Source organism: Malaclemys terrapin, chromosome 1 (assembly GCF_027887155.1).
Source record: "Malaclemys terrapin pileata isolate rMalTer1 chromosome 1, rMalTer1.hap1, whole genome shotgun sequence".
Taxonomy (NCBI): domain Eukaryota; kingdom Metazoa; phylum Chordata; order Testudines; family Emydidae; genus Malaclemys; species Malaclemys terrapin.
The window spans coordinates 150108127-150131246 of NC_071505.1; the positions used below are offsets into that span (position 1 = coordinate 150108127).

General features: G+C 46.9%; 1 protein-coding gene across 1 annotated transcript; it reads left to right on the forward strand.

Annotated features, from left to right (window-relative positions):
- The first annotated feature begins 292 nt into the window (after positions 1 to 292).
- Positions 293 to 14404, forward strand: LOC128834166 (zona pellucida sperm-binding protein 4-like). Its single transcript, XM_054022756.1, has 12 exons — positions 293 to 474; positions 1676 to 1794; positions 3087 to 3186; positions 3474 to 3629; positions 9029 to 9216; positions 9673 to 9770; positions 10603 to 10730; positions 11369 to 11558; positions 11639 to 11786; positions 12347 to 12425; positions 13091 to 13204; positions 14256 to 14404. The coding sequence occupies exons 1-12, from the start codon at positions 315 to 317 to the stop codon at positions 14402 to 14404; spliced, it is 1629 nt and encodes a 542-aa protein (XP_053878731.1). The 5' UTR covers positions 293 to 314.
- The last annotated feature ends 8716 nt before the right edge of the window (positions 14405 to 23120 follow it).

Sequence of the window (23120 nt, forward strand, 5' to 3'; positions counted from 1 at the left end):
TTTTCTTCAGCAAATATGGCTGCATTTCAAAAAGTCATTTCAGAACAAATAAAAGGGGCTAAATGTGGAGCAGCTGCTGTCAGAATTTAAACAGGAGAGTGAGTGCAAGGTGTGAATTGATTTTGGGCTGCCCTCCTCAGGGGGGTGTAGCAGTCTCACCTGGAGTTGGAAAGGCATCTTTGTTCTGTCCAATTGCAGCTCAGTTAAGAGTATAAGAGTGCTCCCCAGGGAGTAGGTGCTTTAGGAGCTGCTGGCCAGATAGCAGGATGGGAGTAATAAAGCAGCTAGGGACTTCTTGGGGCAGTCTAATTTGGATGTTCTGTATCTCCCTTTCTTTAGCCTGGGGGGCTCCCAGTGTCTTTAAAGATGCAGTATTAGTGGGGGACCATAGCCTAGTAGATTGTGGCTGGAAGAGTTTGCGGTTAACCCTTCCTACAAACCATCCTGAGATGATTTCCCTTCTGAGTGCTCTGGGTAAGTGAATTACATGAAATGAGGCGGCCTCTTATCTGGCTAGAAGAAAAAGCTGGGTGAATAAGTGTAAAATGGAGGAAGCTTTATGCCTACTCCCTCCCTTTCTGCCTTTAGTGCAGTCCATTGGGTCCCCAAGGTATCTGCCCCTTGTAGAAGAGTTTGTAACTGCAAAGTGGGTGTGAAAATAAGCAACAGAAAAGCAGGTCTGCTCCTCAGCTGATGTAAATTGGTGTAATTCTGCTAAGCTCAAATGGGCTGACTTATACCAGCTGAGACTCTGGCCCATAAAGTCAAAAGGGTAGCTAGCATGTTACACTTGCTGCCCTGTGACTCCAGTGGAGACCTGCTGCAAAGAGAACTCAAGCCCACAATGCACAGGTACAAGGCTGTGGATTATCTTGGCCTATTGCTGTTGCCTTTAAGGGGTTGTACTCCATTCCCCACCTTGCAGATGTCATGGTGACTTAATACTGTTGCATATGAAGAAGTGAGGTTTTTACCCATGAAAGCTTATGCCCAAATAAATCTGTTAGTTTTTAAGGTGCTACCAGACTCCTTGTTCAATTTGAATACTGTTGAGGCTCTTGCTCCTAAAAGAGCATAAACCAAGCTACCTACCACTTCACACTCCTGTAGTGCTTCCACAAACCTGTACTGCACTATTTCAAAGGGTATTAGCATCATGTTGGAGATGTCAGCACTGAAGAGCTGCTAAGTAAAGTGACTTGCCTAAGGTAACAATGGGGGGAGGGGAGGTGTGGAGGGGCGGTGTATCCAAGCTAGCATGAGCATTAAGAAGCTCCAGATTCTTGCTCTGTACTTAATCACTAAGCCCTGGCTCTCTCCAAAGGTTTCCTGTTTGATCACAAGTGGGTGGAGTCTGGTATTCTTGGACTAGAACTGTAGCTATTCTATCACTTATGAGTGTGCATAGGCTGGAATGCAGAAGGGCACTGAACCCTTTCTTTACTTAGAGTTAGTATTGAAGAATTTGCTCTCTGTAGGGCTACTTACTGAGGCAGCCTTCTGTGAGGGGCAGTACCACTTTCTCTCCCATATTGTTCAATAATTGGGTCCAACATGTATGTATAAATCCATCCTTCCGGTTTGCTCACTGAGCAGTCATGGGTAGCTCAGCTGTTGGGATATATTTGTCCCATAGGATTCTCTATTGCCTGCTGACTCTAGCATTCCTTCCTAGATTTGGAAGGACGGCCTCATCCTCTGTCCAACTCTACATGTGGTGTCCTCATCTCTCGGAAACAGGATGGTTCAATGATTGTCACTGCTCCCTACACTGGGTGTTTCTTCGTCAAGAAGGTAGAGCCATTTCCATGTGCAAGGAATAGCAAAGGGATGCACAACAGTTACCTGGAGATCCTGTCTTCTGGATATTGGAAACAGCATTTCATCTCTTTTGTGGGAGGTGGGGAAGGAGTAAGGGTTGTGGGATGGGGCGGAAGAATGTGACTGCAATCACTTCAACAATCCCAAATGGAGGATTAAACCCGAAGGCAAACCTTCCCAACTAGAGAAGGAGGGAGTTTTCTCTTAATTAATCAGTCTGCTGGTGTCTTCAAGTTAAGCTTCTCCAAGACCTAGCAACTTCCTTCTCCCACTTATGGTGTTCTGTACCATGCTATTGTCCACTCTCTAGAGACCATTGCAATCAATGAGGAAACAAGTGTGAAGTCACTGACTAGAATTTTACTCCTCACTTGTAAAAGTTGGTGGTAATGTTTTTTTAATAAGCTTAAAACTCTCTTCAGTTGGATGAGTTTCCTTCCTACTAAGGAGCATCTCAAAAGGCAAACAAATGCCATTAGCCAGCATGCATAAATCAGAAACAGGGCAACAGTCCCACTTGACTTAAATTCCACAGTATAAATGAGACTTGACTTGCACCTGAAGTCTATGGGAGGGAGCAGTGACTCTGAATTGAGCAGAGCCTGCTTGTCCTTTCCTATCTGTGGGAAAACTAGACCAATTCCATAATGGTGTGTCTGTGGCAGAAGCCAGATGAGAGCTGGACCCAACATGTAAGGTGGCTCACAGCTACTCCTGAAGTAAGCAAGAGGGCTCCTCTGTCCAAAAAAAAGGTTGTATACCACAACTCTGAGCAGCTGAGTTGAAAGTTTGTGTGCTTCCCCCATTTAGGTGCTTGGAGGGAGGGGGTGAGTTATCAATCACCATGAACCAACAGCTCAAAATATTCAAGGTTCTGGATTTGAACACTGACTTGGGGTCCATCTCTGGGTGAAATGTTTAGACCATCAAACTAATTGTCTAGCCTCAGCTGAGGGTATAATGCTGCTTGAGGCAACTTTAGGGACCAGCGTTCACAAGTTCTACCTGGTATGTCTCCCTGAGAAATGGAACATGCTTCTGGATTACGAAGCACGCTGCAGAACATGTTCATGGTTCTAGACATACTAGGTCTGAAAGCCACTCTGCTGAGACTGGGCTTTGGTATGGTCAGTTAACAAACCATACTTCACAAACTGCCTACCCATTTAAGATGGGGGAACGCCCACACTTTCCTGGTCAAGATAGGACGAGGGGTGGAAAAGCTCTAATCACCTTGGTTTGGTTTCCATCCACTCTTCCTGCAGAATGGTTATTTCCTCATGACTATCAGGATTGAAGGAATAGATGACACTGGGGAAGTATCTTTCCATGAAGAAGAACTGAGATGCCCAATCCATCTGCCAGGTACAATCCTAGGTTCCAATGTCCCAGCCTGCAATTGTACAAGCTGTTCTTGGAGTGGGGAGGCAAAACTATGTACCTTAGTGTGCCAGTTCACCATGTCAGATGGTGTTGGGTGCTCTTAGAGATTCAAGTGGCTGCAGTGCCTCATATCCCTAGAATACATGGGAAGTGAGACTGATGCATAGTAAACACAGGCTGCCCAGTGCCTAGAAGAGACACACTCTCCTATATGGTTCCAAGTGGTGGAGGGTTCATTTGACTTTAACTAACGTTTCTCCTCTCTCCAGCTCTAGATGCTCCAATTAACAATGTGTGCACAGCTGTTCTGCGCCCAGACAGGCTGCCTTGTGCCACACCTCCGGTCTCTCAGGAAGCATGTGAAGGGAAAGGCTGCTGCTACAGCCTTGGTGACCCAGTTGCTCCATGTTATTATGGCAACACAGGTGGGTTGGAATTTAAAAAGGCACATCTTGAAGTGTCCAAGTGGAATCTGAACATCCTAACCAGGTGTCTAGTGTAGCTGGTACCTTCAGGGCTTGTGAGCTATCATTCTCATGAGGCTGTTCCACTGGAATTTGGCTAGCACCATCTCAAACTTTAGGGCCAGAAGAGACCATCATGATGTAGTCTGACTTCCTGCACATGGCAGGGCACAGAACCTACCCACCCCCTTAACCTCTGACTTACTGAAGTCCTCAAATCTTTAAATCAAGACTTCAAGTTAGACAGAACCCATCATTTATGTTAATTTAAACCAGCAAGTGCCTGTGCCCCCATGCTGCAGACAGTTTAAAAGCTCCTAAGATCTCTGCCAAGCTGATGCAGGGAAAATTTCTTCCTGACACCCCATGGCAATCAGTTAACTGGGGGTTCTCAAACTTCATGCACAGCAACTCCCTTTTGACAATAAAAATTACTACACAACCCCAGGAGGGGGAACTGAAGCCTGAGCCCCATCACCCTAGGTATGGGGGGCCAAGGGCTTCAGCTCCTAGCAGGGGGTCTGTCACCAGAGCTTAACCCCTCTTGCTTCCCACCCTGGTGGGGCTCAGGCTTCAGATTTGGCTCTGGCAACCTAATTAAAATAGGGTTGTGACCCACTTAGTGGTTCTCAAACTGGGTCAGGACCAGGGCCAGCTCTAACTTTTTTGCTGCCCCAAGCAAAAAGCCCCACCCTGCCCTGCCAAAACACACACCCACCCAGCACCACGCCACACTGCTGAACCAAAAACCACAAAAAACAACCCTCAAGCGCTGCCTGCCACCCCAAGATTGGCTACCCCTTACAAGGTGCTGCCCCAAGCACAAGCTTGGTCAGCTGGTGCCTGGAGCTGGGTCTGGTCAGGACCCCAGAGTTGTGCCTAGCACATGTGGGTAGACTCACTAAACCAGTGGTTCTCAACCTGTGGCCCATGAGCTGCTTGCAGCCCAGTCTGCACAGAGCTGCAGCCCATGTGACATCCTCATTGCCATAGTGGTAGTATTGTATGCAGCCCACAATGGTAAATGGGTTGAGAACCACTGCACTAAACAGATGCCTGGGAAAGAATTCTCTGCAGTAACTAAGCCCTCCCCATCTAGTGTTCCACCTCCAACAGCTGGAGGTGGAACATCTGCAATTGCTATTAGCAAATGGATTAGGCCACTGTAGGTAGTCCTCATACCATCCCCTCCATAAACTTATCAAGCTCAGGCTTGAAGCCAGTTAGGGTTGGATTTTTCTCCCACCCCTCCTAGGCTGTCGGAAGGCTGTTCCAAATCTTCCCTCTTCTGAAAGTTGGAAACCTTTGCCTAATTCAGTCTAAACTGGTTGATGGACAGTTTATATCCACTTATTCTTTTGCCAACATTGACCTTAACTTGTATAACTCAACTGTCTCCCCCTGCTATTTATCCCTCTGATTTCTCTATAAATATTAGTCTCCCCTTGGCCTTTGTTTTGTTAGGCTAAACAAGCAAAGTTCCTTAAGTCTCCTCCCATAAGGCACGTTTTCCATTCCTCTGGTCATCCTAGAAACCATTCTCTCTACCTGTTCCAGTTTGAATTCATCTTAAACACAGGAGACCAGAACTGCCACAGTATTCCAGATGAGGCCTCACCAGTGCCTTGTATAATGGCAATAACTTCCCTCTCTACTGGAAATACCTCACTGGATGCATCCTAAGATTGCATTAGCTTTTTTCACAGCCATATCACATTGGCAGCTCATGGTTGAGCACAGGCTGACTAATACACCGGGGGGTCTCCTCCTTTGTTGCTTCCAAGTGATCAGTCCACAGCTTATAGCAAAAATTCTTTAGTTCCCCCCCCAACTTCTGCTTTTCACTACTAAATTTAATCCAGTTTCTATTCTTCCAGTTTGAGTTTGTCCAAATCTTCTTATAGGATATTCCAGTCCTTCTCCATGTGGGCAATACCTCCCAACTTTGTCATCCACAAATTTTATTAGCACACTCCCACTTTTTGTGCCAAGGTTACTTTTAGAAGTCTTAAGACTTCCAATCCCAAAACAAATCTTTGAAGAACTCCACTATTCACTGCCCTCTAGGCTGGCAGTTCACCTTTCAGCATAACTTGTTGTAGCTTCCCCTTTAACCAATTCCTTGAGAATCTTTTGATTCTCCATTAAATTGGAGAAGGGGATTAATTTCACATATAGAACTGTATTGAATGCTAAATTGGGGTAGCTGTCTCAAACATCCAGATCTGGTCTAATGACTTGTGTTCAAGAATCAAAACACTAAGGGTGGCACAACATAGGCACTGAAGTCCCCCACTGCAATCCACAATGTCCCCTGAGCCCTGTACAGGGCCAGCACCAGCATAACAAGCAGGTCCTGGGGAGGCCAATGAAGGGGGGGGGCAGCACGTTCGGCTGCAATTCAGTGGTGGGGCCGTTACTCCCTCTGGGAGCGAAGGACCTGCTGCCTAATTGCCACCATAGAATGAAGCAGTGCTAGAGCTGCTGCCGATCGCGGCTTTTTTCTTTCTGCTTGGGGCGGCAAAATCACTAGAGCTGGCCCTATAGGCACCTAATGTCACTTGGTGCCTGAGGTTTTTCCAAAAGTAAATTCCATAGGTGCTTCCTTCTAGGATGAGGCAGCAGTGTGCATATCCAGGTTTCCAGTGGCCAGTCTCAGACCAGAGCCCTAGAATGGTACATGAACCAGGGCAAGACAGGTATTTGGCTACTTAACTTGCCCATGGGGGGGTGGGAGGGCCTGATCTGGTAGTGACTCCCCTCTGAGTGTGCCTATCAGATCAGACCCCATTAAAGTCTGGCTGGAGGTGGTGGTGCTGCCCACCTTAAGCTCTTACTCCACTGGTTAGGACTCCCCTAGGATATGGGAGAGTCGGGTTCAATTGCCCCTTCACTGCAGAGGTAGAGGATTTGGAGTGCTTTAGAATATCCCACTGCTCAAGGTTAATGAGGGCTCCCTCAGCACCTCTCATTGAAGCTGTTCCATTGTGTATAAATGGAAATCCAGCCTCCCTGCAGCCTGGACTTAAGTGACTATCTCCTGGAGTGGGCAGGGCTTAGCAAATCCACACTGCCATGGGTTAGCCTAGGCTGCTCCTTGCTTAGCATGCTCATCGTTGTGGATTGCATTCCTAGGTGTCTAGCTATCTTCAGCCTCCATATAGGGAGCCGAAGCACCTAGCTTGGCTTTGTGAATCCATTTCGGTGGTGTGGGCTTTTTCTAGGCTCCTGAATGTTTGATGCCAGGAAATTCAGCACTGCAACATCAAAGTCCAGTTGTGAATTCCACAACCCTAAAAGCAACCATTGTAAACTTGGTGGTTCTCAGCAAGTTTCTAAACTGATGTAGAAGAACATCCCATATTTCAGAAAATGAACTGATTCTGGATGAAATGCTAGGTCTCTTGCAAGCAAACCCATCAGAGGGCAGGGCTGGCGCAACCCATTAGGTGACCTAGGCAGTTGCCTAGGGCACTAACATTTCAGGGGCAGCGACCACAGCAGACGGATCTTCAGCTGCCCCAGTTGTCAGTGGTATTTTGGGGGCAGGACCTTCCACTGCCTAGGGCAGCAAAAAAGCTGGCAGCACTCCTGTCAGAGGGCATAGAGCTGTCCTTTCTCCACACCTAAAGTCTCAGACCATAATCCGTGCTTTGACTTTCATAACCTTTGCTGCTGGTGAACTTTCCCAATTAACTTTGGAGGGCCTGACTGAGTGGCCTAACACCTAGCAGGCATTCCTTGATAGCTTGCTGCCTTAGGCCTTGGCTACACTCGGAACTGCACAGTGCTGCTGTGACAGCGCTGTGAGGCGTAAGTGTAGTTGCACCACCAGCTGTATGTACTCCACCTCTCTGAGGGGGAGTAGCTTGCAGTGCTGTGAGAGAGCATGCAGCGCTGCAGGCTCTGATTACACTGGTGCTTTACAGTGCTGTACTTGCTGCACTCGGGGAGGGGGAGGGGGGTGTTTTCACACCCCTGAGTGCAGCAAGTTGCAGCGCTATACAGCACCAGTGTAGCCAAGGCCTTAAACTACCTCCAGAGCTGTCCCTAGACATTGTGGTGCCCTATGCAGCCCCCTGTGGAGGAGGACAGGAGGCTCCCCCCAGGTCTCCATGGAGGGGCATCCTCAGGCCTCTGCAGGGGTTCTGTGCCCAAGGTCTGGGGGGGGGGGGGCAGGAGGAAACCACCCCAGCATGAGCTGGCGGAGTGGAGTGGGCTGGATCATTCCACTTCCTGCTGTCTGGTGATTGCAGGGCAGGCTTGATGCTACACTTCCAGGGAAGTGGAGTGGCCCAGCCTGTTCCACTCTGCTCCCCTGGCTCCTGGAATTGGAGGTGGATGTGTGTGGGGGGGGGAGGAGGGGGCAGGAGCACAAGTAGGCTGCACAGCTGGGAGCCAGCAGAGTGGGCTGGTGCCAAGTCGCTCCACTTCCTGCCACCTGGTGAGTGCAGGCGTGCCAGACCCCTGCTGCAGTCCCCCAGGATGTAGCTCAGGGGAAGGGGTGGAGTGGGGGCAGAGCAGGGGCAGCTTTTCTGGCCAGCTCAGCTGGCCAGGGGATCCAGCTGGAGCAGCATGCAGCTGCATAGGGCAACAGGAAATTTGGGGCAATTTGGTACCCCAAATTTCTTGGTGCCCTATGCAGCTGCATAGTTTGCGTATGGATATGGACTGCCTCTACACAGCCAGGGTCAGGCTTATAAATGTCAGATCATAACCTAGTGAGACTTCCTTGTCTAAAACTCCTGGCTGGCTCCATCCCCTCATGGGAAGGATTAATTTAATCTCATCACTAATGAAACGTTGGGAAGGGCTAGAAATGATAGCATTGGAGCTGGCCTTGGTAACTTTGGGTGGAGCAGCAAAACTGTTCCCCTCCTCCCAAAGTAAACCTGCCATCACACCACTGTGCACTAGGCATGCCTGTAGGTGTCACATGACTAACAAGATGACACTAATACAAAAATCCAAGGTGAGAGAGTTTGGTGCATATCTTCCACAGGCCTCAGTTAAAACTGGTGGCCCATTGAGGGAAGTGTACAACTGCATAAGAGAACCAAACCCTGCACTGAAGAGCTGTGTGGGGACCATCATACTTATTCTCCCAACACCAACTGCAGAAATAAAGGCCATTGTTTGTTGACCCCCTTGCATCCTTTCCCAACTGAAAGGGGTCAATATTTCAAGAGCCAAGACTCTCCCTCTACATTTTTGGGCACCATCTGTTTTGGGAAAGCTAAGGCTGGCTCTGCTTGGTACTACAGAGAGCAAATCTGTTTGAAGAGAGGCTTGCTGAGGGACAAGATGGCAGCATTTGCAGTATGGTATCTAACCAAGCCTTTCTGCTGCTTGTCTTTCAGTGACAGCACAGTGTACAACTGATGGCCAGTTCTCCATAGCAGTCTCTAGAGATGTGACTTTGCCACCACTGATCCTGGACTCTATACATCTGGTCAGTGGGCATGGCAGCAGCTGTATCCCTGTGGCCAAGAGTAATACTTTTGTCCTGTATAGATTCCCACTCTCTGCTTGTGGAACCACTTTCCAGGTAAGAGGCCAGCAGGAAAGGGAGATGATCTTCCCTGACCACCATGACATCTCCTCTCTGCTGGGTGGTGGTCTTTGCTGCTTGTCAGGATCTGAGTGGGATAAACTAGTTTCTTTCATCAAGAGCTTGTATGGCTATTTGAAATTCAGGTAGGAAAAGAGTGAAAAGGTGGATACCTAGGAAGGAGTGTAGAGGTGAATGAGAAGTAGCTACTTCTGAGAATGAAAGGGAATGGCTCTGCTTTGCTTTCCCTCATAACTGAACATCTAGGGGAGCAAATCACCCCTTATCTCTGGCTCTGTGGCTTGGGCTGCTCTCGCCACTAACTGGCATCTCTGTTGCTTTAGGCAAGAGCCAAAAAGCAGAGCTAGATACTCAAGAATTCCAAGTTTGTCCCATTTGGGACAATACCCCTCAAGTCCTTGCAATGATTAATGCTAATCCTCTTCTGTACAGGGAGCTGGAGACCAAGGTGTGTATGAGAATCAGCTCATGGCAGACAGGGATGTGAGAAGCTGGAGCACTGGGTCAGTCACCCGGGACAGCACCTTCAGGTACTTATGCCCGTTAAGCTCTGGGGAGGCCTGTATGGGAAGGATGTTGTAGATTCTTCTGCCCCTCTGATGTACAGAGTACTGCTAACCTAACAAGACTCTGCTAATATTGTTCTGAAGGGCAGAAATCTGCAGGTGGAATGGATCTCTCAGCCTGCATGTTTAGGAAGGGACTTCCTAGCCACAACACTCCCATCTGCAGATGGCTACTACTAATCCCCTGGATACAGGGTGAAGGGGAACCCCATATGGACACAGTCTTTACAATTCAGCTTAAACCCTTCCCAAGTGACAAGCTTAACAGAAGCTACTTTTGGACAGGAATAAGTGTCAATGGAGGGAATACCAATATAACTAGACTGGTGTAAATAATGCTTGGAGTTGCATCAAACCTTTGTGTATAGAGTCCCCCTTAGGCAGACTATGGGGGTGGGGATATGGGGAGAGGTGGGAGGAACAGGACCAGCACCCTAGTGTGTGCGCAGCTGCCTGGTTGCTGGGATGGGCTTGGGATGACCAAGTAGCCTGCCTCACCTGACAGGATGACTAAAACTATGGTGGGGAGGAGGGACTAGGACTTGCAAACCTTCCCATATCTCCTCCTGATGCATTTGATCTCACTTGTAGCTCTAACTCTTCTACCTTAGAGGAGACTCCTGAAACTGCTTGTGAACCTTTTCTTATATATGACTAGTGGATGCTCTAGTGTGAGCCTGATGGTCAGGTGATTCCCTCATGGGGGCAGGGATGTGCAGGGCAGCTAGTGCAGCATGGGACTAGCTGGCTGCTAAGGGGAATAGAACACTCACTTGACTCTTCCTGTGCACACCAGGCTCCATGTCAGCTGCAGCTACTCCACTGGGGACTTCCTCCCACTCAACGTGCAAGTCTTCACCTTGCCACCACCTCCTCCAGCCACTCAGTATGGCCCCCTCACTCTGGAGCTGAGGATTGCCACAGGTAATGGGGACATCAACCTTAGAGGCTAAAATGCTTGGGCCCACCATGCCTGGGTACTCTTCCTGGAGAACTTATTGCCAACAACCAGCTTTGAGAACTTTGTTTTCCTGCCCCCATCTCCATGTCATAGATTGGTGGTGACTCCTACAGGGAGCTGCTGCTGTCTCAAGTATTAAAGCCCTGAAGTGGCAACACTAAGTACATAGAGCAGGGAGATACACGTCCAAGGTAACATTACTACCAATTTTCCCGGGGCCTGAAGATCACAATTATACTAGTTCTTTGGATAATCTGATGTCCAAGTGCTTGCAACTCACAGAAGAATTTGCAATAGCAGGTGCTTTCTCTTTAGTGACTGTAAAATGTCCTCTCCCTCCGTTTACTGGAGTTCTTGCCCTTATGGAAAAATATTCCATAGCTATCTACTACTGAGGCATCTAGTGTTCCTGTCAGACAGGATTCTGGATTAGTTTGAGCACTGGTCTGATCTGAAATCACAATTCCTGTGCAAAGCTCCCCATATCTGAGTGTTTGTAGAATCACAACTTACCACAGTGGACCCTAAAGAGACAGAATTCTCCATTCTGTCCTGATGCTCTCGCTCTCACTTAACAGACTGTAACTCTCTTGCTCTACAGACCAACAGTATAGTAGATACTATGTCAACAGTGACTATCCTGTGGTGAAACTTCTGCGGGATCCAGTCTACATGGAGGTCCGAATATTGCAAAGAACAGACCCAAACCTAGTTTTGGTTCTGCACCAATGCTGGGCAACCCCAAGCACTAATCCCATGCAGCATCCACAGTGGCCCATTCTGGTGGATGGGTAAGTGACTGGTTCAAGAAATGTATGGGGTTGTGGAAGGCTAATAGTGGGCTCCTATCTCACTGCAGCCTCTTTCTCAGGTGTCCATACACAGGTGACAACTACCAAACAGAGCTTGTCCCTGTGGGAGCTGCTTCAGGGCTGCAATTTCCATCACACTACCAGCACTTCATCATCAGCACTTTTACCTTTGTGGATTTTGCCTCCCAGAAGGCACTTAGTGGACCGGTAAGCCTCATGTAGTTCAAAGTGCCTTGTTTCAGAGCCTGTGTAAGGCTTGTTGGTCATGCTTGGAAAGACCCCGATACTGAAGTTAAAACATAGAATCATGTTTAATCTACCATTACCCCACCCCAATAACACTACAGAATTATGATTTAGGAAGGCTTCCTGACTGGTCTTTCAGCTTTAGTTTTGGGTCCTGTACCTCCTTCTCAGCACTGCAAGGTCTACCAAGCTCTGAACAGAAATTCTAAGTGGCTGTGGTGGCTTCTGACTATCTAGATGTCCTAATTAGCAACAAGCGGAGACTCCTAGTTTAACAGCCAGTCTCCTTCACTCCAGACACTGAACTATTATTTGGATCCAGATACCTTGCTGTTCCAACCCCTCTAATGTTAAATATTTAGAACAGTCTTTACTCCCCCACCCCTTCAGTAGGTTCTGGGTCTCCCAGGGGAGATTAGGGGAGACTTGACTGCTTACTTTGCAGAGCATTAATTTATGGGTACTAGCTAAAAGTTCAGCTAGAGGTTTTCTTCAGTCTCCCTCTGCATCTTTTCTTACAGGTCTACTTTCACTGCAGTGCTTCAGCCTGTGTTCCATCTGCAATGGAATCCTGTGTTGCTCGCTGCCCCAAGACACGAGGTAAGAGCTATATGCCTAACTTCAGGATAAGTCCAGAGGCACCAATGCTTGCACAACCATCTCTGAGGCTGGAGCGCTTCAAAGGTCTTGTGCCTTTATTTCCCAAGGTCATATTTTGTGGGCTGGAAATTGCTCTTAGTTGAGCAACATGGCTTTTTACTTTCCCCTTGTGAGAGGGAAAGACTGTTCTGGGTCCAAGGAGAGATGCCGAGGTAACTTCCTTGGCAGGAAGGCGTATCTATGGGTACTCTCAGGAGTATAACTGATCTCCCTCCCTCCAAAGTGAGAAGCTTCAGGAGAGGTTAAGGCTAAATGTGACACAGGTCACTTAATGCCAACACTTTTGGCATTGCACTCTAAAAGGCTCCCTGCCCTGGAGATACAAAACAATACACAAGAAGAGCTAGTTGGCAATGAGGAATACTTGGAGGCTCATTCTTGGTATTGCAGTGATGGGTTTTGAGGATGACTGAGTAATGGTCTGAACAAACACTGGAAGCTGTGCCCTAGATATGGGCAGCATGGAAAACCTGTATAAGGTGAGGGGACCAGATGGGGGAGGCAAGGCCTGAGACCTAGAGTAGGATGGGCGTGTATAAGATCTTGCTAACAAGGGTGAAAATCACCACTCTTTCGGCTACGAACGCCTCCTTGTCTCCAAACAGCAAGAAGAACACCTGAGAAGCAGGCCTCAGAAAATGCTCCAAGGAACTTGGTGACCACAGAAGGACCTGTGGACTTCCAGAACACTGAAGCAGATCAGACCCTTGGACAGAAAGGTAGTAAATGGAGGAGGTGCTGGTTGTCCCAGCTTATTCAATGGTTCTACTGTAGTGCTACACATGCTAGAATTGGGGCATGACTTTGGGGATGAGTTGAGGATGTCCAGATGTGTGGAAATTGTGGCACTAAAATGGTTATGCTCCTTCCCTTTAGGGACCCAATTACTGGACCTCCCATGCTTACTGCAGGCTTTTAATTGTAATGAACCTGCTCAACATCTAGCTTGGAAGACAAGTGCTGTAGGGGAAAACTAGGACCTGGATTCTACTGTTTAGAACTGTTTTATGACTCCTAGAGTAGAACAAAAGCCTGAGTGTCAATGACAAACCCTGATGTCTCTTCATGGAACAACCAGTCTAGGGTTTGGGGTTCACCAATGGAGTATTGGCCTCCTGAGTAACCACTTTCCGTTCCTTTCTACTAATGCTCAGACTGCCTGCAATTTCATAGAATCCTAGATTAGGGTTGGAAGAGACCTCAGGAGGTCATCTAGTCCAACCCCCTGCTCAAAGCAGGACCAGCCCAACTAAGTCACTTAGTTCCATTTCTCCTGTGGTTTATGGATGCAAGGTGATGAGGCACTTCAGAAGCCTGCATCTGCTAGGGACTCCCACTACATGAGAGCAAGGGTTGAATCCCTTCCCTTTGTGCTATAAAAAAAAACTGGTGGCCTTAAATCTGAGGGTCCGCAAGCCCTTCCTTGGGTGGGACTAGCAAACTGGGGCAATGTCTGTTAAAACTCTGCTTTGGGGGAGTTGGGAGCAGTGCAATAGTTAACGCTGTAGAGATCAGCTTGTAATTTCCTTAAGTTAGCACCCTTCTGTCTTGTAATTTACCTAGCATTAATGCCTCTTCCACCTTCTAGATTCTACTAGCTGTAGGTACAGATTAAACTAACTTAAATACTGAACCCACGCACTTCCAGCAATGGAAATAGAGCAGGAATCTAGTCACCATTTGGTGGATAAACTAACCCTTTTGGTGGTGGATTATTCATAGAGATCACCTTTGCCCAAACTATTACTTGACCATCCTCTCTTCTCACAGGCTCCCAATGGACTGGAGGCCCCCTGTCCCAGGAATGGGAGCAAGTGACAGTGGTTGTAGTAGGAGCTGGCGCTATTGCTCTGATTTTCATTGGAGTAAAGTATTGGCAAAGACAAACACTTAAACAAAAGAATATAACCCCTGAATAAAAGTATATGAAAGAATTGTGGCTTGGATCTGGCTCTTACTGGGGGGAGAAAGAGGGTCCTTCATGTTTGGCCCTGTTGTAAGGGCCACCTGTAACTTCATGCAAAAGTGCTGGTCTCTTTCCAGTGAATTGTGGACTCTGTACTAGTGCTCAACTCTTCATGGGTGTGGTTAGGGAGCAGCATGCTACATTGTCAGTACTTCCTAGCCTTAAGACCTGCCTACTCAGGGCTTTCAAACCTCTGCAGGGATATAGAGCAAAATAAACATGTCTCCCTCTGGCAGGCAGAATGGAACTATCCAAGGTGACACCTTGACATACTTCATGTGTCTTACATGTATCAAGAAATCTCATACTTCCAAAGAGTTCTCATCTTATCCCTACACTAAAGGGTTTTTGTTCTCCCTCTTCTCTTCCCCCCCCCCTCCCCCCCCCATGCTTGACTTGAACTAAATGGCTGTCAGACTTCTTGGATTCCTCAAGTAAATAGTGAGCTTTCTACACCCTAACTGAAAGGACAACTAGCCCCCTCGTCACCCAGGTACCCCTGCAGGAAAAGACAGTCCTGCTGTCCCAGGACTTGTTAGAATGGGGCTGTGCAAGCTCAGGCCTGGAGAACTTCCATGGTCCTGTAGTATCAAAGTGAGAGAAGCAGCCTCAGTCTGTGCGTGGAGGAAGTGGAGCATGCACTCTATAGGGGTAACCATGCAGTGTGGGGAGGAAAGCTTGGAGCTCTTAATTAGTACCAGCTTCTCAGCTTTGGGGTAACTGCACCTTTAACCACCAGCCTCCTTTTCTCATGGGTGTCTTGGGTTTGTAGCCTTCACTTCTCAGGGCAGGGGTTTTAGGCTGTAGATCACTGAGACTGGCATGCTGAGGCTATCTAAAGGCTGCTGTCTGTACTCTGCTTTCTCTAGAAGGGCTCTGAGCAGTGTCTTGTCAGCAGCTACAAGTTACCACATTATAGTGAATAAACATCTGTACTGAGTGCACACAAAGTATACCTTAGTATGGTGTAAGTCACTCTGGGTATAAGAATGATCAATCAGTCCTATGGGTCCCTAGTAAGTGCAAGCCCAGTGGGAGGGCCCTAGGCCCAAAAGCCCTGTCTATTTGTTGAATCAAGAGGAAGATGCTGAGTCTATATAAAGTCAGACTTCATAAGCCTAAATTCTTTGTCGTCCAGCCTCCTGAACGTGAATAAAACAAGTTCCTCCCTCTTACCAAGTCTCTGAAGACTCCCCACCATAGGGGATCAGCATAGCCAGACTTCTGCATTTTCATCCCCTGGTGATTCCAGGACCACAAAATACACAGGTTATATTGTTACAAAAGGCTGTACATATCTCCAAGTTTTCAGTGGGACCACCCCAAGATAATGGTGTGCCTGTGTTTATCATATCCGTCACTGTGGCTAGTCTAGTCAGCCTGCTATAACCTGTTGATGGTGTTGCCTGACTTTCTGAATAGAAGTAAAGCACTTTTCTCCCCAGGGCTAGAAGTTCAGAGTAGGAAAGAGAATAAGGAATAGTAATGACCAAAGATCAACCCATTATCTCACCAAAATGAGATGCTGTCTGCAGCTGATCAGGCAGATCTTCATTTTATCCTTGGCTGGCTTGAGCATTGATGTAGCTAATAACGCTGACCCCCAAGATTAGCCTTCAGTCTAATGATGCTAATGCTATTGAGGAGTTAACTTTACTCCAATAGTATTAGAGGGGTTTTAGACTAAAATGCTACTGCAATTATTGACTTCTAGTATGACTCAAAGTGTGACAATCATATTTAAAACTAGCTCTTGTGGTTCATTTTCAGAGTGAAAGGGGAGGTCCTAGAGACTTGAATCACAGCCTTCAGGACACTTTACTGCTTGCCTCTTCCAGCTCCTGATTGGGCTAAGAACTTATAGCCTCTGACCTCTAAATTGCTTCTATATATGCCAAAATCCCCAGGCACTGGTGCTATTGTTGGTTTTAGACTTTTAAGCATCTTCAGCTGTTTGTCACCTAAATGCAGAGTTACATTAAGACAGACTGATGCTCGTAGTTCAGAGTTCAGGCTTTCTGTTCCTTGTCTGCATTCAAATTCTCCACGAAGAGCTAGAGAGAGGTGCTACAGCTACACATGGGCAAATTTATGCTAATAAACAACATGGACTTGGAAAGAGCTAATGACTTGAGCTAAGACACCTGCCGTTGCTCTAGCAGAAGAATTAAACTAGTACAGTAATACACAGGCTGGATAACCTCAAACCCTGCTAACCCTAGCCAATGAGACACTGGAGACCTATCAAAGGCAACTAAAGGGACACATAAGCCAGTGTAGAGGTGCAGTTAAAGAAAAGGCAGGCTTTCTCTTCTCTCCCCCCCCCCCCCCCCCAAACTAAAAGATTGGGTACAGTTTCCTATCTCTTCTGCTGGGCTCTGACTGTGTTTGCTCTTAGTTATCTGTCTAAAGGATGTGTGTGCTAGGAGTTTCAGGCTCTATTCCTGCCTCTACTCTGCATTACCATGATCTGCTCTGTCTCAACCTACCCCTCTGTAAAGAACAAAGAGCATATAGTCTTGCAGTAGCCCAAGTCTATTAATGTTGGATGGAAGGTTCTATCAGTGGCAGTCCCTGAGTTGCTGAACTTTTAAGTTGGAGCAAAGCACAGAGCCTCTTTGCAACTGGCCAGCCCAGGAGAGAGGGCAATACTAGCACCTTTGTTCCCTCTGTCTCTAATTGTCTGACAGCACAATGCAATACTCCAATAGAGCTCACTACCACTGGAGAAAAAGGGGCCTGTCTTTCTGCTGAATACAGTCTGGTTAACAAGTAAACAGCTGTTGCTTCACAAGCTCTGAAGCATATGTGGTGCTCATGCTGCACCATGTGAATAGATCATCTGCAGGTGGTTAAGGACATCTCCTAGGGAGATAATCCATTATTATTTTTTTAACACTAGTACCCCAGGGCTTTTCACGTCGTTACACCATTTGGGTCTAGGTATACCTTACACAGTAAAGAGAGCAGCTTTGAACTGCTGATGTGGTACGGCACAAATAGAAGCACTAGGGACACAAATGTCCATACCTGTACTGTGGCAGAATAGCTCATTATGCACATAACTGTCATCTCAGTGCCATTAATATGGAACAGCCAGTTCATAGCTGGACAGACTAAATTATAATCCTGATGTAAGAAGTGACTCTAGTAGCATATAGTGTTGGCTGCTGCTTCCAGATGCTGCCATCTTACATTTCATATCCTACTGCTACCATACAGGGTGACTCCTACTTGAGACACCTACCATAGCTTCAACTAGCTCCTCCAGGCCCAGACCCAGGCCCCCTTTCTAGTCAGTGGGTGACACCATCTTCCCTGCTCTGAGCATAGTCATTATTTTATGGGGGTGGGAGGAGGAGCAAACTACCTAATTGACTAAAGCCACAGGGTGGTCATTGGCTAGCAGTCACACAGTCATGCTGTGACTGCAGCATGGGGCACTGCAGCACAAGATACCTACTCTTCACACTTATAGCCACAATGTTCAGTCACTTATCTGACTGCCTGAGGACCTTTTGGTGCTTTCCAATATGGCATTCAACTACCTATAGGGATGCCTGGCTGCATGCTAATGTAATTGCTGAAATCTCCAATAAGTAGTTTGAGAGTAGCCCTAGTAAGATGTTGAAAAAGGCACCCGGGCATTCAGTTAACATCAGCTGGTCGGTGACAAGCTGTAGGAGATGATCAGTCAGACGGTAGCTGTGATGCAAAATATCCATTCAGGGGCAGGTGAAAACTTGTCTAATGATGTTGTATTAGGAGCTGCTGCCTTTTTATACAGGGTAAAATACACTTGAAAAACTCTAAAAATTAATTTTTGGTACAGGAATATTTTGAGACCCTCAGCTGGCAGCAGCTAAGGAAGGGCAAAACACTTTACAAACATTAATGGATTAAGCCTCACAATCTGAGTCATCCTATCCCACTTTACAGATGAGGAAACTGAGACACAGAGGTGAAATGGCTTATCCACTGTTGCACAGCCAGCCCCAGCTTTGTCACTGAATGGAACTGAAGACTCCTGACTCCCAGTCACCTACTGTAACCACTAGTCATGGTGCCTTATTTGTGCATATTTATTCAATGGATTTGCAAAAGCTCCACAGTCAATTACCGGAATTAATTATCTGATGGCTATGATGCTGTTAGCAGGATCGATTCCATCTCAGGGATATAGGTTTGGTATCTCAAAAGGTAGCTTTTTGCACCATTTGGAGTGTTAATCAGTAGAATTTTAAAGGCATAAACAATTGCATGAATTACTTCTGTTCTCACAGTTACCTACACCAACACAGTGATGAGCTGTTCATTGCTGTCCTGAAACCAAACTAAGTTTAAAAGCTACATCCATGGTGTAACTCCAGTCAAGTCATTGGTATTATACCAGCAATGAATTTAACTCTTGGGGGCTTATAAGAACTGTATATTTTAATTTTTTTTAATTGAGAATCTCTAGTGCTAATGAATGTTTTAACTATCTTGACCGTCCTGGAGCCTTCTGTTTAGATCAGGAACTAGAGTGGCTTTCAAACTTTTTGTATTGGTGACCCCTTTCACATAGCAAGCCTCTGAGTGTGACCCCTCCCCCCTTATAAGTTAAATATGGGAGTGGGAGTAATTTAATGTAATGAGGGCTCAGGGCTGTCAGCCCCACAGAGCTGACAGCTTTTGACCCCCATGTAACTACCTTGTGACCACCAGTTTGAGAACCCCTAGATATTCCTGCTGGGGCCAGTAAAGAGCTTTTGCAGGGTGATTTGGACAAGCAGTCCACTGGACCAATGACATGCCAAGCTACACATCATCCCACCAGCAAGTGAGCTGGGGCGGGTGCAGCCTGACTTTGCACAGAGAATTAGATTTTGGAAGAGGGTGAGAGCACAACTCAGGGAGTTTTTGCACTGCTCTGAGCTCTGCTGCACAAATCAGGCATCTTCACCACCCACAGAGACAGATGTGATCTGGCATTAGCTGCTGAGAGCCAGGCAAGACCCTAGGAAGATTATGGACCAGTGTGCCCAGTTGAAGTCAAGAGAGGACCCTGCATCCAGGGGGGAAGAACAAGAAAGGTAATTTATTTAAGCTGGCCACTGCTACAGTGATGCAACACTATGTCATGGGCCACACAACGTCAGACAGGCCATCCATGTTAGGAAGGTACCAGGGAGGGATCTGGGGTTTGGAGGAGTTTGAGTGTATGGAGAGGTGGGGAATTGGTTTATCAATCAATGTTTATTACTAAACCTTAACTCCTTCCTTCCTCAGATCCTATTTTTCCTTTTCACAGTAAAGTCCTCCCTCTATTATAGCGTTAGTTTTGTTGTGTCATTCTTTACTGGGATTTTGTTTTATTTACCTTATTATCCCTTATGTACTGGAGTTCATGCTTCTTGCCAGCTTGTAGCAGTGCCATTGATTTTTCAAGGACAGCTCCCTCTCTGTATGTGGCACAGTGAGGAGTAACTTTGAGTAGCGGCACCAGGCATGAAGAAAAATAACATAGGACCCACCCTGTGTGAGAAAAGGAAGAATCTGCTTCAAATATTGATGACAGCAAGCACCACGGAGAGAAGGAGGAGGAAGCATGAGCTACATCTTTTGGGAGTGGCTGCAGCATTATAAGATCCCCATTTCGGGGTCCAGTAAATATAGGATCCACACTTGTAATAAGAGACACTGTTAACGACTGCCTCATTCCTTCCTGCCTGGGAGATGAGTAGTACAATCTTTCCCACCAGATGGAGGGGAGGGAACTACAACTCTTTGGGCTGGTATTTTCTCAGCCTAGGCCTCTTATTGGCTCTGCAAAAGGGGAGAGAGAGAATCTGAAAGAGTGGGGAACAGTGTATGTGCACATGACATTAAACAGGGAGGAGCTGCAAGAGAGAACAGATAAATAACCCAAAGGGACCTAGAGAGATTAGAAACATGGACAGAAAATCACAAGACGAGATTTAGCTTGGCAAACACAAGCTTACAGAACTGAAGACAAGTCTAGAACACATACACTTAACATGAAGAAGAAATGTGGGGTCTGACATTGACATCTCTTATCCCGTGGAATCAGGTTCCTGGGAGGCGGTTGGAGCCCCTTTATTTGGGTCTTTTACAAACTAGACCGGACAAAGCCCTAGCAAATGTATCCCGTGGGAAACAATCCTGTAGTGGCCAAGGGCAGCTAGATTGGGTGAGCTAATAGTTCCTTTTCCTTTTGAAATTGCAAAGATTGTCTGAAGCTCCTTAGTGCTCCCTATGTACCCCAGGGAAGAGCAAGGCAGCAGTAGAGCTGGTTGGGAATTGTTCAGTGAAACTGTTTTTCCACTGAAAAAGGGCAATTTGTAGAAACCAAAAGTGTTTGTGTGAGAAAGGGTGGGGTTTTGCTGAATTTCTCAACTCAAAGCAATTTTGGAAAAAAAGATTTGAAATTGTTGAAATGCCCAATTTTGACATATTTGAAAGAAAAAAAATCCAGTTTTCTGGTTCACAATGACTTTATTTTGAAATTTGAGCTAAATTTAGTAAAAATATATTTTTTAAAAAGTTTAAAAATGACCTTTGATTGATCCAAACTACAATTTTTTCTGGTGTGTCTGAACAAACATTTTTGAGATTTTGATTGTCCTGATTTGGGCCAAGAACATTTTTCAAAATCTGGAATGTTTTCTTAGGGTGAGATTTAGTTTTCTGCCCAGAAATATTGTCACACCCCAAGGCCCCCTCCCTCAGGGAGTCCCCTGGGAAGGCAGATCAGCATTGTATATTGCTAATGCTGTTGCAAGCATCACAAAGCTTTTTGGGGAGGGTCAAAGGTGTGTGAGTGGGGAGTGGAGGTTTCCTTTGCAAGTACGAGAGGCTGGGGGGGGGGGGGGAAAGAAGAGAGCAAAGAATGGGTTAACTCAACATTTCAGCTAGCTCAGTTGGAAGATAAGATGCTGGCCCCAGCCACCCAAGGACACTGCTCAGAGCCAAAACTTGGCTGACAGCCGAGGAAGACGGGGGCTTGAATGTGCCCGAGCAGCCGTGAGAAAAAAAAATCCAACTGTACAGACCTGCAAGACAGCAAGGCCAGCAAAGAAGAAAACAAAGTCCAGGGCAGCGGAGATTGAAAACACAGACGAGATGACAAGCGGAGGGGCTGAGCCTTGCATCCCAGGAGCTGGGGTGTTTTGGGAAAGCTAAAGAAACCACAGAAAGCCGGTTTGAACTGGCACAAAGGGCACCAGGAGCAGAGGTCCCCTAACGGAGCACCCTTCTCCCCCGAGGAGCCAGGACTTAAAACCCTCCTGAGACCTGGAGCAATTTGGAGAGCAACAGCAGACCTGGACGGCCTGGGCCCATGACAGCACTCTCGTCCATCCTTCCTTCCCCACCCCCTTCTTCTGATGTTATACCCAGGCCTGGCCAGTCTTGGGTAGCGCATGTGTGAGTATGAAAGTGGGTTAGGGCTTGGGGCACTAACCCTTTCTTTCTTCCCCCGAGTGACGTGGGAGCGTTCCCAGCACACTCTGCTGTTATTTTATTATTTTATTAATAAAGCTTTAAAATTTAGACGCTTGATGTGTTCTGTCATCTCCTCCCCAAAAGATCCTGTGGCTTCAGCCTGATCACCTGATGCCTCAGGCAGATTGGTAACAGAAATCTGTCACACTATGTAGAAGCCTGGAGAGGCATAAGAAGATAAGGAAATAGGCTCATAGTTGGAAGCAGTTAATATTTGTATTCAGAGGACTGATAGGATTGAAATAATAGAAACAGTCCATCCCTCGTGCCCCCTGGCTGCCAAAGGCAAATATCATTTGAGTAACTGGTCACAGCAGCTGTCCCTTGTGTTTGCAGGTCGCTGGCTCACAGTGACACTAAAAAGGGTCCCTCTTTCAAACTGCTGGGTGGGAGGGGGACTGCAGTACTGGCCTCTGATCTCCTCCTCCTCCCTAATGCTTTTGTTCTCTACCTTAATTCCCTTTTGAAGGCTGATATTTTATTCAGCAGCCCCTGCTGTGCCGAAGCCCACAACAGAAGTTTCTCAAAAGCGCTCCATCAACAAAATGAAAACAGCTGGTCTTTGAAACTCTGGGAGCCCTAGTCTGAGAGGTGGTGCTGGGGAATGGGAAGGGGAGGGAGGGAGCCCAGGAAATGCACTATTTGTTGGGAATAATGAGGCAAAAATGTGACACGGGGGGGCTTATTACAAATAATAGAGAACTTCAAACAACAGCAGAGAGTCATTAAAAACAGCAACAGTTAAATAAATGCCTAATTAGCAGGGACCATGAAAATGGAATTTACTGCTCCAGAGCTTCTTGAGGGAGAGTCAATAAATTTACAGCTGGGATTTTTTATCTCAGTCACACAGGAAAGTGTGAATGTGTCCAGCCCACTCCTGGCTTGGAATCTATCCTAGGTGGCTCAAAATCAAAGCTCTGCTCTGCCCTGCCCTGGGGAGAGAGAAAGAATATGCCTGCCAGAGCCAGGTATGTTTGAGCTCAGCCCATTTCTGTCTGTATCTGTGAGTTGTGTGCAGTTCTCTGTGGACATGTAGGAGGGAGAGGTATGAATGAGCTAAGTGAGATCTCTGTGTATGTGGTTTTGTGAGTCATGCAGGTCTACACGTGTATGGGAGTTGTGTGAGACCTCTCCCTGGACTAGTTTGATCAGATAGCAAG